This window comes from Lissotriton vulgaris, chromosome 7 (assembly GCF_964263255.1).
Source record: "Lissotriton vulgaris chromosome 7, aLisVul1.2, whole genome shotgun sequence".
Taxonomy (NCBI): domain Eukaryota; kingdom Metazoa; phylum Chordata; class Amphibia; order Caudata; family Salamandridae; genus Lissotriton; species Lissotriton vulgaris.
The window spans coordinates 491429040-491447128 of NC_141695.1; the positions used below are offsets into that span (position 1 = coordinate 491429040).

The 18089-nt window shown below is 47.5% G+C and overlaps 1 protein-coding gene across 1 annotated transcript in view; it reads right to left on the reverse strand.

Annotated features, from left to right (window-relative positions):
• The window catches only part of SCO1 (synthesis of cytochrome C oxidase 1), a 130713-nt gene that overhangs the window by 56996 nt on the left and 55628 nt on the right, over positions 1 to 18089 (reverse strand). Inside the window, exon 4 of the mRNA XM_086930560.1 lies at positions 4120 to 4317. Within this exon, the coding sequence (XP_086786686.1) occupies positions 4120 to 4317 (198 nt within the window). The remainder of the gene's footprint in view (positions 1 to 4119; positions 4318 to 18089) is intronic.

The following is an 18089-nucleotide window of genomic DNA, read 5'->3' on the forward strand; positions in this document are numbered from 1 at the left end:
GGACATAACACCACAACTGCAGAGGTTCTTTGTGAATCGGGCCCCCCTTGTTTTGTGGCGGAGACTGTGTTTGGATACTTTCCTGTACTAGTAGGGATCCTATCCAACCTTATCCTAATTATGCTCCTCATTTGGAACTTATAATTATTTTTTTGATTTTCTAGCTATTTATTTGGCAGGGCTCGATTTTCAGATTTTTGGAAAAAAACTAACTTTTCCTCGATTTAGAACCGAGTTATCCAGTGTGGTTCTAGTTTATGATTTACTTCTCTGTTAAACTGAGGTTGGTGCGGAGGGTGCCTTTTTAAGCAATCATTTCTAGTGGGAGAAATGTATGAGGTCAATTTTGGAGTTTTTGAATTTTGGCCCGTAATAAAATATTGGGGTACTGCTTTTACTCCCGCAGCTCTATTTATCAGAAATATTTGAATAGTCACGGGCTCGGTACATGTAGAGACTGATTATGAAAGTGCTCAGTTTCAACTAACTTTCTGCCCTCTGAATATACTAGCAGTATCGTTTTGAGTTATGATTATAGAAGAGTTCGGGATAGATCATTGCTCTCTTTCCTTATTTAGTTTCTGAGCAAGCATTTTGTGATTTACTCTGGAAACGTACAGTCCAGCATTCCCTCTATTTTACAAAATAATATTGTAAATAAAGGTAGATTCAACTTGCGTGAGCACACACTTACTATGTGAATTACTGAACATCTTCAACTTGATAATCCCCGCAAAGTCTTGTCAGAGTTAAACATTTATGAGCTATTTGCAAATGTAAGTTTGATTTCACATGCAAAAGTAGATTTTTTACTCATTTAAGAATTTAGTCACATGAAGATTATCATGTGACAAAATCTACTCACAGGGTGTGTGAACGGTGTTTCTAACTCCTCTCCAGCCACTTCCCACCCTGAAAAATGCTGCAAATTTACTTCTGATGGGGCCAAGAGAAAACATTTTCCAGGGTGAGAAGGTAGTGTCTCCATGCAGGGAACTATTTTCACTCTGGATGTAAACGAAATAAACATTTTAAAAAGTAAATTTACACTTGCACAGCAAAGATTTACGCATGATCAAATTTACAAAGAAAATATATTTTTCATGAGAAAATGGAATTCACAAATCTCAGCAAGGAAAGAGCCTCGAATCTTGCAGCTGTTGCAGTTTTCCAGGCCTACATCGGTAAACTCCTGTGAATTTCTGAAAGCCGTATATCTGCAGAAATGCAATGTCACAGATCTGCTGATGCACGTTCAGACTTTCTTTAAGAATCGGGCCCATAACTAAAGTATTTAAAGAAAGTTCTACATTATCATTTAAAGTGTTTTCATTTTGGAATAAAATCTTCAACAAGAGAGCTTTCAAAGACACTTACAGTAGTTGTGGCGGCCTCTTGTAGAGTTTTCCCCTAAGCTATAGCTGTCTTAAATGGACAGTAGTCACCTTTCACTCATATTTTGCAACGCTTGGTGGCCCTGTGGATACTGGAAGGCACCGCCCTTTTCTCTGGCAATCTATAAGGGCACCTTGTGAAAGACCTTGTGAGCCTCCAGTCCTTGACAGATTGTGCTGCCACCCATGCCGTAGGTTCTGTAGTACTGTGGAACCTGTCCAAGACCTGGTATGGAGTGACAACAATTGCGCACAACAATTCGGGGCTAAAACAGACCTCAGCATCATAGTTTACAGACAGCAGTTCCCTTCAATTGCCCCACATTTTCTGGGGATCTAATTAAATTAAGAGAGTTTTTGAACTCCTAGAGTGAATTTTGTCTATTGCTCTGCACATTTTGTTCAATATCAAATCAAGGTAGGTTACCTGACCAGTTGTCTTACTGCATCTGCTTTGCTTTGAGAAACTTCATTACTAGGCAACTCAGATACTTTTCTTACTGTCAAATTATGTTTTCTGATCAGCCTTTAAAAAGATGTTTCAACATCCTGATATATCACACATGGCTGCTTCAGCAGAGTTTTCAAAAGTATTCATGTTAGCAGACTAATAAAGTACATATACATAAAAAAGAAAAACTGAAAGTTTTAAAACACTATAAATGTGAAAGTATTTGAAACTGAAAGCTAAAAAATAATAGGGTATCCTTATTTTGATTTGTAGGAGCAGCGCAAGTACAGAAAATGGACTGAAGTATGGATGACTGGCGTCCTTTTTAGAGGTAAAAAGAATATGGGACAATGTAACATAAAATTTGTCTTGTAGAAATAAAACTACATTTTGCAAACCTTAAATCCACCCATCAAATTTGCATTTTTCCTATATTTTTTGTTTGTGAATAAATAAAATATTCGATCATTTATACTCATCTCTGTATTTTGGGGTAATGTTTTGAGGTTCAAACTGTAGAAATTGCTTAGGCCGGTGTCCCCAGCTTGAAGTAGCCATTGAATGGGGGTCCCCAGAAGTGTAGAGGTTAAGAACCATTTAGATAAGGTATTGAGAGTTGAACAGGTTTTTTCATTTGGTTATCATCTACAGTCTAACAGGCAAGCAAAATAAACTATGCAGTATGCAGAAATATTTACAATTCTACTGTAGCGCAACTCAAGATGAGTGTGCTTCATGTTTGCCAATTGCAATTTTCTTACAACAGTTTAACTTTTTCTATTTTCACCTTATTGATCCTTTGATTCCGGTAGCTACTAAACTTATTTTTTAAAGTTGCATCCACCTCAGCAACTTCACAAAGTTTCAGGGAGATCTGTAAAGCAGGGGCCGAGAAAAGCGGGGGCGGGGGTGGCAAATTAGACACAGCTACAGCCAAAACGGTTGAACGGCATGACACCATATTTGTCCGAAAACCAGAAACTGAGCTTCAAAAAGGATCTGCAGTAAAGAAAAGAAAAGCTTTGTATATACAAGGGGCACCAGAGATCCATCCTTGTGGCACATTCATTTTAAGGGGAGGCGGAGGGTTGCGCGTGGCCTCCCCATATCTGTAGTGGACGAGTGCATGCAGCACCTCTCCAGAGTCTTTTAAAGGTCCCGGGTACCCCATCCCCGGAGGCAGAAAAACATTTGAGCGCTCTGGTTCCCACTCTGGACACCCACAGTAATTGCTGGCCATGGGGCTGCGGGGGAAACAGGGCCCCCACAACAGCCCCTGTCAGCTCCCCAGCCAGCACACGTCGTGGTGCGGCGGGATCCAGTTGAATAGGTTTGATCCTGCCCAGTGGAAGCAGCATTTTTCTTCTTCTACCGGGCAGGTGTCAACCTATGTTCCATGCCAGAAAGAGCGTGAGCAGGTAGTGTAAGTTCTCCCTACCCACACTCTTGCATACAGCTAACTGCAGGGTTCCATGGGGTGGGTTCCCCAGGACATTGTTGCTCTTTACCCCGGAGACCCCACTGGATGGCTCAGGAGGGGGGGGAAGCGGAGGGGGGGGGGGGGGGGGGGGGGGGGGGACACGCACCCGCACCAAAAATTATAAATTTGCCTGGCCATTGGGTCTCCGGGTCCTTAAGTGTTGGGAGGGGCCGCCATGCCCCACGCCACCACCCCCTCCCCCTCCCCACCAAGAAAAAACAGCAGCAGCCCCACGGGATGGGATCCTAGAGGGCCCTTTGGAAGCTCAGAGAGGGGCACCCCCAATACCCTTGCCAAAAAAAAAAATGGCCCTGGCCCTTTTAATAAGTTGTTAATAATTTAATCGGAATTGTGACCTAGTGGATAGGGTGCCCTGCATGACTCACTGTGTTGATGAACAAAGCAGAAATGTAAATTGTGTTCAGTACGGTTAACATAGCACTTGCCAGCGCATCTACACAAAAATAATATTGACTGTATCTAAGTACATTGGCGCCCTTTCACTTAAATATGCAGTCACTTTAAACAATAGTATCAATAAACCACTTGCAGCAAGGGAACATTGTCTACGAGCATGTAGATCAGCTTTTAGCCACTAGAGGGCAGTAACTCAGCACAAATAAATTACCATTGAGAAGTTGAGTAGTAAGTCACAAATTCAAAATTTTCTATAAATGGAAAAAAAACTATTGCTTTGAAATATATTCTTCGTGCGTCATTTGTAAAACTGTGGCAATGAGATCTGATTTGCAATACAGAATTAATCTTTATAGAAATCACTAAAAATGAATTACCAATCTCGTTAACGACAAGAATCATCTTCTCAATTTCATCTGGGCAGATATCAGGGCAGTGAGTAAACCCGAAATAAATGAGCACAAACTGTCCGAGGTAGTCTTTGTTGGATTTGGGCAGTCCGTTGTGATCGATCAACGAGAAAGGACCGCCGAGCAACGGTTTGCCGAGAGAACGTTTTCGCTCCCGCTCCAGTTCTAAAATCAGAAGAAAAAAACGTTTTTATTATGGACTTGTCTTGCAAAACTACATTTACGTAAGATAATATTTAAACATAAAATAATTGGCTGCTTGTGTTGTGAATCGTTCTTTGAATCAAATTGCCACAAACTAATTTGCTGACGATCTAAGACAATCGAACTAAATCAAATCTTATGGTGAACAAGAGGGAAAACAAGCATTGGCACATTTAATAACATGGCTGATGGCATACTCCTGTGTGTTGAGTGGGAGTTACAGGTCACGAGTAATTCAAACCCTGAAAGCTACTTTACAGATGTTTGTGCCCAACTGTGTTTAAGTCAGCTGGCTGCAGAAAATAACACCAACAGTGCCAAAAAGGTCAATAAGTGTGCAATGACCGAGGTAGGGAGAAATGTCTGCTTCTACGGCATCGGACGTAACGACCATGAGAGGCTATGCACTCCGGAGCACACGAGTGTTTCTTCTGGTTCGATGTGATAATCCTGAATGCTATAACCCAAAACAGCATCACGTCCTCCCAGGACAACCATTAAAACAATTGGGTTTTTGTTTGTGTTTGTGACGCAACAATGCTTTATTTGTTAGACATGGGTACAGCAGCTGTCCATCAAGACCTGATGTAGGCATATTGCATCCAACATACAATCTATACATACAGAAAAGGGCATTAGGTCAGTCCCATTCATGAATTGGTTTAGTATGTTGTCTGCCACATTTGGATCTAGCCCATCACTTTCCGTAAGGCCGGACAGTAAACTCCGCTCCGTTTGTGGAGTTTTCCAAGTTCCATGGAGCACTGAGAGTTCCAAAAAACTCCGCTCCGCAAAGCAGAGAGATGTTTTTTCCTAGCTCGCACGTGCCAACATTAAGTTGACGCGTGCGAGCAAGGAAAACCCAAAGCAGACCACCTCCCTACAAGATTTCTCAATGCGGGCAGTCGTGGATAGTCCAGACTGCTTGCGTTAAGAAACCTTCCATTTACATGGAGGAAGCTGCTGATACAGAAAGAAGCAGCGTCCTCTTGCTCTGCACATGGTGCAGTTCGCGCAGGTTTTCCAGCAGGGGACAACCGCCCGGCGCTAAAAATCAGAGTGAACGGCACGACCTAATGTACTCCGCCGCTTGTGGAACTCCACGCAGAGCAGCAGACTTTTTGTGTCTCTTTGCAGAGTTCAGCATAGCGGAACTGCATAAACACCGCCCAGGCCTACTTTTCGTAAATCTTTAAAGTCAGGAAATAATTCATCTACTGTCTCCCCAGCCGCAGTCTTTGAGCTAGGGGGCAGAAGCAAAGAATGTACTTTCTGCCATATCAAGGTCAACTTCACCCCAGCTGCCAATCAAAGAAACTGAACTCAGGCGCTTGAGAGAATGGAGCAACAGCAGGTAGCTGCACTCCATCTTTCCCATCTGTGTCCCCAAAGCTACAGCCCACAGAGCACTACTGTCCGCGAGGCCAGTTAGCTTGTCCTAAAAAGGCTCTGCTGTTCTGCTCATAGTGTTGCCCATTAGATGGCAGGGCTGGGATCCCCAAATAAACCCTCTACAGTCCACCAAGGATCCTTGTAGAAGGCAGGTAGTCCTTGGGAGCTGGAAAACCTTGCACTGCGGTGCCCTTTCTCTGCTACGAGATCCCCTCGCAGCCTTTGTTTTGTTGCTTGAGTTTACAATACTGAGCGAGGGAAGCAGCAGCAGTCATGTGGCTCCACCCTGTACTAAAAGACACAAAATGGTGGCTACAGAAGGATACAGATCGCACAGTGCATGGAGAAACCGTGTCTACTGTTCGAGCAGGTTCCCATCAATGGAAACATCGCATCTGCTAATTAGAAATGATGTGTTTTGCCTTCTTAAACAAAGCACATTGAATTGGAAGGAGTGTATTTCACTTTCTGAAACACTGTACGTATCTTTAGATTTGACAATATCCCATTTTTTCAAAACCTTGCTATTTCATTGTAGCCATTAGAAATGCAATGCCGGATCTTTATTTTATGCTTCAAATATCATACCATGCACTGGCCTCTACCGCATCGACCCCTACTGACACAGGCTTCTTTTCCTTGCACAGAGTGCTGGATAGTAGCACAAAGGTAAAGTACTGGCCTTCCATGGGACATCGGTACGCAGCCCCCTCAATTGGTCATTGCTACCGTATGATTACATTTTTAGTTTAGTTATAGTGAAAGTCTTAGTAATGTGGCCAGTTCTCTTGGGCTCAGCACAGTACAGATGTTTGCTTCACAGATGATGAGCTGATATGACTATAACTAGGGCCACTGGAATTATGCGGCAGGAGAAGGCCAAATTACGCAGCGGGATTGAGTAAATTATGCAGCATTGTTGAGTAAATTAAGCGGCCAGAAAAGGCAAATTATGCAGTGTAATGCAGCATATTTTTAAATACTTTTGCTTCGGTATTCTGTACTTTTTACACTTGTTACACGGTCTGGGCATTAGGTGCACCTCATTGTTACCAGTTTAATATACAAATATAGCAATAAGCAACAGAAAGGTGACCAGGCAAAATACCTTCCTTCCACTGCACTGCAACACAAACCTCTGTGTTTTTAGTAACTTTTGAACCGTTTGAGCTAGAAACAACAACAAAAATCTGTTAAATTAGTAGATTATGCTGCAGATGATGGATGACGTGGCAAATCTATAACTATGCGAAAATCGCTGCAGATGACCATTCGCATAATTTCAGTGGCCCGGACTATAATCTGCCAGTGGTTCTTAACTGTCCTGCATGCCTACCATTCGTGCTGTGTTTTACAGGTATGACTAATGTCGCAGGAGCGGTGGAAAGGCTATTCCACCTGGGGAGGGATTTTTCCGCAAGAGTTCTTTACTGCCAGGTCCCATATATTGATGATGGACAAGGGATAGCTTATCTCAACTGGCTGGGGTTCAGAGTTAGAAACTCTCCGGAGGACTCTTGATTTATTTTTCTGTATTATTCACGAGGAAGGTGTAGACATTACTCTTCTCATGGGAGTAAAAAAAATGAGCTATTATTCTGGGGGATATGCCATATTTCTTTCAGTGAGAAGCAACCTCCTCTACTGCTAAAGTGGAGTTGTGGTATTGAAGCAGACTTAAGTCCAAGGAGTCTTGAAGTCGTTTATTGCGTATGTACTCCAGCCAACATGCTCAGTACACAAGGGCCCAGGACCTTTCCCCAACTGGAATTTCAACTGAACCACAACACAAACATTCTGGAACTGAATCTACACTTCTGCTTTACCTAATACAATTCTGGAGCACTAACAAACAAGGGAAATGAAAGATAGAGATACCACGGGAGTCCACTCTTTCTTTCTTGATATGCACAATGAACTCTCAGTCTAAGCATTTCTGTGTTTGGTTTCAATCTGCAAGATCTAACCAGATTCTGAATAGTGGCACAATTTATATTTCCATTAACTTGAGAAACTGTACTATCAAGTGATGGCTTTAAATTTTAATTTCAGGCCTCGTAGTACAACTTTGTAGGCTACAATCTGGCAACTGTATTGTTTCACCTAGAGGGCTGTGTGTTGAAACGTTGAAACTATTTTATGTGAAGTCCAGCTGCCAGTATGTAACTGGTTCTAATACCACGCAGGGCATTTCCTGATGAGGACGTCATCCCACAAATAACAAGAACTGCTTTGAACTGGATCACAATGACCGATGTAGGAAGCGACAATAAAATATGTTATCACATTATCCATGTTCTAACAGGAAAACGCTCACCGGCACAGCAAGAAGAACCACAAACCTGAACACTGTAAGAGTGACTGAATAAGTGCACAAAAGGTCGTTTTTCGAATAGGGTGACAGAGATAACGCTATACCTTGTATTTACGATGCCTGTTTTTACTGCATTCTTACCTATCAGCGCGCACTCAGGAGTGATTCCCAATCCTCTCAGTGCTGTGGACATTATAGGAATAACCTGATTTACCTGAAGACAGTCGGACAAATCTTGTGGTTGCCTAAATTGATCGACTCATTTGATCAGTACAAGTACTGACAACACTTTATATAGCTGCTCGATTCTGAGATGCAACTTATAAATCATGTGTTTGTTTTCTGTGACAAATATGCCCCACCAAAAGATTTTCAATACGCTTTTTAGATTACATTTTCTATAATAGTTTGACTGTATGTTGCTTTTGTTTTACATATTTGCATGGCAAATGGTACAGTCACTTTAATGATGAAAGGCAAGGGTCTGCTTGAAATGTAGATTTAGCACCAAATAGGATTGTACTACCGTATCAACCCACAGGTTCAGCAAATACTGTTATATGATGATTTAACAATTTAAATTGTATGGATTCATTTAAACAAAGAGTAAAATTGATGTATGTTTGGGAAATCATTTAACTATCCAAAGAGGTTTTGTTTACTGTAGAAATACCACCGGGGTACAAACAATGTGTGACAGGATACGCAGCATTAGGATATATGCAGTGATGCTTGGTACGTGACAATGATGTCAAGACAATGCACAGACAATGTTTTGCAGGTGTATTTTTTAGGTCTCCCTTAAGACAATGCATACGCAGAATGCTGGAAGATATTTCGTCAGTTTATAGTGGGCTTTGAGCTCGCCCATTGCTTACCATTGGTTGGCTTAATTGTCACTATCATTTGTTTGCTTCTTATTTGTCACCTTCTGTTGGCTTTCCTTCCTTTTGTTGTGTTTGTACCTCCCCTGGTGCATGGACGCATTAGTTGTGCCCTTTAACTGCTCATTTTAAACACTACATTTTCTTTTTGTTTAACCACTATATGAGAGTACAGGTGTTTTCCAGCTTTCTCCATTTTATACTTTCTCGCCCAACCTCAATACCATCTTGCTTTCTCTTGTCTTCGTTCACTTACTGTTCTTGCATCCGAACACCCCTTGTCAGTTTGCTGTCCCAGCCCCTCCCACACACCTCGTCAGGCTTATGCAATCACCTTTCTTCCCCAGCCCCTCCCATCCACTCTTTGTTTCAGCTTGCTGCCCCCGCCCTTTGCTATATGCTTGCTCTCCCATCCCTCCTGTCCTGTTGTCCTCTTGCGTCCCCCATCGCCTCCCGCACCCTATGTTGTCAGTTTGCTACCAATACCCTCCTTGCTCTCTGTTGCCAGCTTGCTTCCCCACTCCCTCCCGCCCTTCGATGTCAGCTTGCAGCCTCAGACCCTCCCCCCTGCACTGTTGTCAGCTTGTTTCCCCAGCCCCTCACCTTATAGCATGACTACTAATCATTGCCAAGCAAACAGATGTTATAGACAAGACTGGTTGGGCTTTGCCAATGCTTGTTTTTCTATTCCCTTTCTATGTTCCTTGTGTGTTCACCTACATTCAGCTTCAACCCCTTTTTAGGTTTTGCCTGGCCATGCGCTTTGCACATGCGCCAAAAAACCTCTTGAGTTGTGTGTGTGGGTCGGGATACGCCCCCTCCTCCGATTGGCTAGCTCCATAAATGGAGGCTAGCCATTGGGAGAGGGCTCCGTCCGTCAATCTCGGACCAGATTCGGGGGCGTTCCCGAGATTCTTTGGCTTTTGGCTACGTCACGCGATGTCAGCCAAAAGCCGGGAACGCCCCCGAATCTGTCCCGGCATTGCCGGCACCTGCCTTCCTGCTCCGGCGTCTTCTGCGTCTCTCCTCCCCCTTTCCCGCCCTCGCTAGTAAAGGAGGGGGATTTACACCCCATTTCATGAGCGGTGCCAGTGCTTGTTTACGTGCTTGAGTAAAGCCCGCAGCACTGATGTGTAACCCTCGCCGGTAGGGCCGGGACGGCCACGCTCCAGCTCCGCCGCCCGCTTCTCACCCCGGTTTTCGTTTCTCAGTTGTAGTCGTGTGCAGGGTTTTCTGCCCATGCTCTGTCCCTGGCTGTGTGTGTTCAGTGCGCTCTGCGCGCTCCGTCTCCTCTCGGTCCGCGTCCAGCCTGCGGCTCTTCTCGTGCCCCCCCTCCCCCTTGGGCTGCCGTCCCCACGCCTGCTCTGTGTGTCCTTTCATCTGATGGGGTGTGCATACCCACTCTGTGTGCTTGTGTCTGTTGTTTCTGTGTCTGCAGCACCAAGACGCTGCTGCTCTCTAAAATTACATGTTACCATACGCGTTTGCATGTCACGCAGCCAAAGGGCACGCCACACGTACAAATCCCGCCGAAACTCTTGTGTGTGCAAGCTGTATAGTCTTATAGAAGTGGTTGTGCAGCATGCCCTCGTGTTCTGTAACACAACACGCACTCAGCTGTATAACCACAAAAATGAGCAAACGACGCTCCCTCGGCGCGTCTGTGTGCTGCTGATATGGGGATTCCTCGCAGCTGCCAAAAATAAAGATAAAGAAAGCAAGACGGGGCTGTGTTGAAGCGCTGGGTGGAGGGTGGGATGGATAACCGAAGCGCTGCACGAAGACTTTAGCGCCTAGAATCCTTCCGAAATCAAGGCTGTGGGCGCTCCTCTGACACTTATGTCTTTCATTGTTTTTAACTGTCCGTTTGCGCTCACAACTGGTGAGGATCTAAGTGTCCGGGCCGACCCTCCCCTGCCGACCCGAACGGGCCCGGAGTCTGCCGCATAATTCCCGTTTGCTTGTCATGTTTAGACCGCAGTTTTATATTCCGTTTCACTTTTCCCCACAGAGCGCTTTAAAATAGGACGTGTTGCTTTGCAGCTGTTCTGTTTACTCAAAGTGCATCTCTTGAACCGCACAAAGGATCGTGGGAGCCCCAGCCAAGGAGGTGTAAGGGAGGCAGGGCGGATGGGCTTACTTCCACGGAGGAAGCACGGAAAAGGCGTGTGCATTACAGGGTTATTCCTGTACAGGAAGCCGGGCAGGATGCGAGCAGGGGGTGCGGGCAGAGGCGGTCTGTGAAAGAAAGCTGGGTGGGGGTGCAGCCTACAGTTTCACTGTTGCTGAGTAAGCAGGGGCAGGGTGTGTTCAGCAGGGTTTACTTGTGTGCGGTAAGCAGGGGTGTGACATGTACATTGCAGCTTTACTTTCAGAGAGGAGGCAAGGCCATGAGGAGTGCATTGCAGATTTGAAGCAGGGGGTGCGTATATTGCATTTGACTTGGGTAAATTATGCATTTCAGTCTGGAGTTGTACTTTTATAAAGGAAGCAGGGATCCGATGCGCGCCCAACAGCTTTACTTCTTAAAGTAGGCAGGCGGTTTTAACACCTTTACGTGTGAGGTCGGCAGGAATGTGATGTCCCCTGTACAGTTTCGTTTTTGTAAAGTAAGAAGGGCTCCGATCCGCGCCGAGCAGCTTTACTTTATAAAGGAAGCAGGGCTCCGATGCGCGCCGAGCAAGGAAGCAGGGCTCCGATGCGCACCACGCAGCTTTACTTTTTAAAGGAAGCAGGGCTCCGATGTGCGCCGAGCAGCTTTACTTAATAAAGGAAGCAGGGCTCCGATGTGCGCCGAGCAGCTTTACTTTATAAAGGAAGCAGGGCTCCGATGCGTGCTGAGCAGCTTTACTTTATAAAGGAAGCAGGCCTCCGATGCGCGCCGAGCAGCTTTACTTTATAAAGGAAGCAGGGCTCCGATGCGCACCGAGGAAGGGAGCAGGGCTCCGATGCGCGCCGAGCAGCTTTACTTTATAAAGGAAGCAGGGCTCCAATGCGCGCAGAGCAGCTTTACTTTATTAAAGGAAGCAGGGCTCGGATGCGCGCCGAGGAAGGAAGCAGGGCTCCAATGCGCGCCACGCAGCTTTACTTTTTAAAGGAAGCAGGGCTCCGATGTGTGCCGAGCAGCTTTACTTTATAAAGGAAGCAGGGCTCCGCGCAGGCGAAAACCTCTTGAGTATTGTAGTGGAGTTAGGAACGGCCCCCGTCATTTATTGGCTGGCTCCATAAATGGAGCCTAGCCATTGGACGATGGGGCTGTCCGTCAATGCCGGACCAGATTCGGGGGCGTTCCCGAGATTTTTTGGCTTTTGGCGACGTCACGCGACGTCAGCCAAAAGCCGGGAACGCCCCCGAATCTGTTCCGGCATTGCCGGCACCTGCCTTCCTGCTCCGGCCGTCTTCTGCGTCTCTCCTCCCCCTTTCCCGCCCCCTCCCGCTTGTTTCCTGATGCTGGTCCCTCCTAGAGCCCCCCTCGCTCCAATCAGACCTCCCCTCGCTCCAATCAGACCCCCTCCCCCAATCAGACCCCCCTCCCCCCCCCTCTCAACGCGCGAGAGCACGGACCCGAGCCCCGGGTGCCTTCTGTGGGAGGCCGAAGGAGGCATCTCTCACCGGGCACGGCCGCTCCCCTTGTTAATTATATGGAATGGTTAATTCTTACTTGAAATTTTTAATGCAAGCATAACATAGCTCTGTTTAGACGGCTGCGGGTTTTCTTATTTTTTTTCCTTCTTTTAACTTTTGTGACATTGCACTGCCCTGCCAAGTCTAAAAGTCCTAGCTTAATCGAAGCTGGTAAAACTCTGGTTCAACGAAAAGGAAGTCAAAGATGCAATACACAAGTGGCATCGGTGGGGTCTACAGCTTACAAAACACGAATTTAAGGGGCTGTGTGGTGGGAGGTGGATGACATGGCGGCGGAGGCAGAGTTAAAGACAGGAGGTGAAGCAGAGGAAGGACTTGCAGCTTCCGGGTGCGTCTGAAGACACTAGGGCAGTATCTCTTCAGGAACCACAGGCATTTACAGAGATTGGGGACTAGAAAGGCGCCTTTTACTCTGACGAGCAGAGCATCTGCGGCTAGAACACTGAGGCGCCGAAACAAACATTTCCTCTGGACAATGGGGGCCATTTACAAAGGCGGATCCGGCGGGGCTTCCCGGCGCTTTCATGTATGGGTTCGAAATACGCCTCGTCTGATCTGCCACAGACTGGGCCGCGCGGGGCGCTCCAGCGCGCGACGGCTGCAGGAAGAAGGGCAGCTGCCGGCCACGTCCCTGGAGAGAGGCATTGAGAGGACAGCAACGTACTGTTGCTTCCCTGACAGTCAGGAGGGACTCATTTTGTGCGCAGGAGACTCCATAGGGGTGGGACGTGGACCGAAGCAGTACATGGGGATCAGAATGTCACGTAGGGGTAGGATGTGGCCTAAGGGCCAGAGCAGTCGACCTCAAAGCTGGGACCGGGTTCGAGTAATCCTCCTGTGATTGTCGGACTGCCCCCGCGATAAAAAAGAAAAAAATAACCTGGATCGCCAGTAAACTAACCCGACCTGCATAATCAATAAACTTGTAAAATAATGTTTCACACATAGAGTTGCCAAGTCGTTTATTATGTCGGCAATAATGGAATTTTATGCTCTGGGTTTCCCGCCCACCCACCTCCTCCAAGAGCAAGTAGTACCAATACTACCCTGCAGCCAGCGCCCATCCACCTCTCTCACCAGGTCACTCTTTTACAATACAGGGGCCAGCTTTCCTCAGCGGTCTATCAGTTTAGAGCTCAACCATAGCGTCTCTAACAGGCGCACTGGTTAACGAAGCTTTCATCAATGATTAACAGGGAAGCATGCCATGGAAAGATCCGAAAATGTGCTTGCAACGCAGACAGTGTGCAAATAACGGGGGAGGGAGGTATAGTTGGATGGACAATGTGAGCGGTCAGCGAAACCTGCAAGAATGCAGATTTAATTTTCTGAACAGCAACAGGGACGTGTGTACCAGAAATGCCACACAGAGGCTTACATTTCAGAGCGAAAGGACTTCAATGGAAGGCCTCATTCAGAACAGGGCACATGGCAGCTTCGCACCTCATCCAACTCACCTCCGTGGGCACCCTAACTGGTGATGCATACCGCCTCTTGCCTAACTGCCAACCCCCCTGCGCCATTATGCCGGATTTATTTCTCGGCTGCCATTTGCGGGCCGGCCAATGGGTAAAGTTTGTGATTGTTCACCGGACCCAGAGACCTCTCTCTCCTGTGCCTGGCTCCTTGGCGGATTCTGCCTGCTGTGTGTGTAAAGTGTAAAACGGCGCACATCCCACGCCGCAGCGTTCGGCCTCCCGCCTAGTGCTTCCCTCCGCTGCTGGTTCTTAGTGCGCGCAAAGATGGCCTCGAGGCTGGGTCTGGGCACGAGTGGGTGAGGGAGGGCTCAACCATCAGGCATCATGCAGGGCATCCCGAGAGAACGAGGACCCGATGGCTGGGCTGCCTCTGTACACCTGCATCTCTGGGATGCCGACCCACAGGGCTAAAGAACAACCCGAAGCCCTGTGCCAGCAATAGGCGCTGTGAAGCACAACTCAGAGCCCAGCCAGGGCTGCGCTGGGATTGGCCCAGCCGGCCGAGCCTCCGCCGCGTCATCACTAGAGCTGCTTCCTCTGCTCTGACGCGGACACGGGCAGTCAGGTAAGTTTTCTTATTTTTTAAAAATGTACTTTTTAACCCCCTGGCGCTCTGTACACTCTCCCCTCCTTCGCCCCAACCGACCTCCTTCTCACTGTCTCTTCCTAGTTCTCGGTGCCTGCCCCTCACACTGTGCCTTGCTGCCCGAGCACCGCAGGGGGCACAGACAGGCACGGCATGGGGGCATGACCGGATACTGCACGGGGCACGAACTGTCAGCATGGGGGCACGGACTGGCACACCGCAGGGGGCACGGACCGGTACAGCATGGGAACACGTACCGGTACAGCATGAGGGCACGCAGGGGGCACGGACAGGCACAGCAAGGGGCATGACCGGATACTGCATGGGGCACAGACCGGTACAGCATGGGAGCACAGACAGGCACAGCATGGGGGCATGGCCGGATACTGCACGGGGCACGGACTGACACAGCATTCGGCCACGCACTGGCACAACACGGGACACGCACAGTATGGGGGCACAGACTTGCACAGCATGGGGCATGGCCAGGTACGGCACGGAGGCACGGACTGGCAGAGCATGGGGCATAGAAAGACAGTGCACAGGGGCGTAGGCAGGCGCTGGATGGATTCATTATCAGGCAGTGCACAGTGGCATGTAAAGGCAGGGTACAGGGGGATAGACAGGCACTGCATTGATACATGTCAGGCACTGCATTGGCATGGAAAGGCAGTGCACAGGGCCGTGAGGAGGCACTGCAATGATACATTGTCAGGCAGAGCACAATAGCATGCGAAGGTAGTGCACAGGGGTGTGGGCAGGCAATGCATTGATACATTGTAAAGCTGTACACAATGGCATGTAAGGTCAGGGGCTAGACAGGCCCTGCATGTGCACAGCAACGTGGGCAGGCACTGCATTGAATCATCGTCAGTGCACAGGGCGTGAGCAGGCGCTGCATCGATACATTGCACACTAGAGTATTAAAGGGCTGCTGAGACCCAGAGATGCTGTTGTGACCAGGTTATGAAGGCACCTAAAAGGCCAGAGTCAAACAAGCAGACCGTGGGCACCCAAAAAATGCAATTGCAATAGAAAACTCGATCATAAATTGCTCTTACAATAGTGGAAAATCTGCCAGAATGGCGCATTTACCACCGCAGGAAAGGAGCATTGCGAGGGCCGTCCGTGCAACATGCAGTGAGAAAATACAAGCTCAGGAGTGTGTGAGTTTTTGCAAACATTTTCCAAACTGTTTGACGATCCTAGAAGTGGGCGAATGGATGAGTGGGCGGATGGATGAGTGGGCGGATGGATGAGTGGGTGGATGGATGAGTGGGCGGATGGATGAGTGGGCGGATGGATGAGTAGGTGGAAGGATGAGCGGATGGATGAGTGGGTGGATGGATGGATGAGTAGGTGGAAGGATGAGTGGATGGATGAGTAGGTGGAAGGATGAGCGGGCGGATGGGTGGGTGGAAGGATGAGCAGATGGATGAGTGAGAGGATGGATGAGCGGGTGGAAGGATGAGCAGATTGATGAGTGGGCGGATGGATATGTGAGCGGATGGATGAATAGGTGGAAGGATGAGTGGATGGATGAGTAGGTGGGCAGCTGGAGGGAGGGACGAGGGAGCGGATGTATGATGAGGTCGGCGGGCGCCAGCTTTGATAGATGAGTGGGTACCGGAACGGACAAGTGGGCAGCTGGGTGGGTGAATGAAGAGATTGGCAAGCGCATGCGTAGATAGATGAGCGGGTGGATCAGTGGCTGGGTGTTCAGATGGGTTAGATGAGTGGTTGAATTTGCTATTGTAAATGACAATGCCATTTATGTTAAAAAAAAACATAAATAAAAATAATGTCAAGAGCAATGCCAATAGCTCTAACTTTAACAAAGGCAAAACCATTGCATTGTAAATGCTTGTTGTTGGTAGCAGTTGAGAATGGAGATCTTTATGTTAGAGCCCATTTTTCCGTGAGGCCGCCTTGAAGGGACGGGGGATCAAGAATCGGGGAATCTGTTTCTATTCATTCTTATTGAGGAGCATGACCCACCCAAGCGCCAAGCCTACGAAAGGAAAGCTAATGGAGCAAATAAACGTGCGCGTGGTGGAAAGGATTCACGAGGGATGACTTCCTTCTGTGATCTTGCTGAACTATGAGGTTTGATTTCAAGCACAATGGAAATCGAAAACAACAAAAAGAGATTGCCTACTCGCCTGACAGCTTAGATGAAAAAACCCCACACTAAATAACGTCATTGCCAAGTAAGAACATTGAATTCACAACAATGGTGAAAGAAATAATGAGAACTTTCAAAATTATTTGTAACACGAATTTGCAATGCGTTATGGGACTTGTATTTTACATGCAAAGTCAGGTGACATTTTTTTTGTAAAATTTTTATTTGTTGCATAGTAAACAGAAAGAAGGAAATATAGAGAGAGAAAAAGAGAGGAAAACAAGCGGCAATAATGCAGTAGTACATATGCAGGACTGGGCAGAGTCCTCAACAGTCACATCTGCTATGATAATGTCCAGCAAGTAGACTGTCCGGGGTGCAAGGAGATCCAACAGCAGTGCAGGAACCGCTAATCCTACGTTTCCGGAAGCCTCGGTTGCCTCCTCAAGGGAGAAAGTCAATCCAGCAAGTTCATGGGTCTCGATGGCCCCCGGGTAAGCAAAATCTCCCCGTATCTATGCAGTGCCGCAACAATACAGAAACCCGCCCCCCAAACTCCCCCCCATCCCACCACCCCGAACTTTCCCTCCCCCCAAGGTGGTGGCGCCAACAGACATACTCATTCGCAGTCGCACAATCACTCAAGTTACTTAAATCTGAAAAAGATGAAGAGCTCGCAGGGCCGATGGGCAGACCGTTGATGGCAATCCTCGCGATAAGAATCGAACCAAAGGTCCCCACTTAAACAAAGTTCTTAAAATTGCCCAGGAAGATGTCCGCCATTCTCTCCATGCTCATCAACCTCCACAGCTTCGCGTGCCACAAAGATAGAGCCGGGCCGTTGGTTTTTTCCAGGCTGCAGCCAAAGTAAGTTTAGCTGCCCCCAGACAGAGCCACAGTATTTGTTTGTCCACCTTCGTTTGATGCTCCAATATTGGGTCCCGAAGGCCCAAGATGACAAAGGCCATGGAATCCGGGATCGGATACCCCAGTATTTCTTTGATATGTGACAAGATCTCAGTCCAGAAGGGCCGTATAACAGGACAATCCAACCATATGTGGCTAAAATCTCCCAGCAGACCACAGCCCCTCCAGCAGCGGTCTGAAGACGCCGGGGAAATGCGATGCAGTTTGGAGGGGTACAGGTTCCAGTCAAACATAGTTTTAAAGTGGGCGTCCCGCAGGGCCCCTGAGTGATTATGAGCCCTGATGTCACGCCAGAGACCCTTCCATTCTTCCTCCGCAATGTCCCTACCCAGAAAGCCCTCCCAATGGTTCATGTAACACGGACGAGGAGAGATCGCAGTAC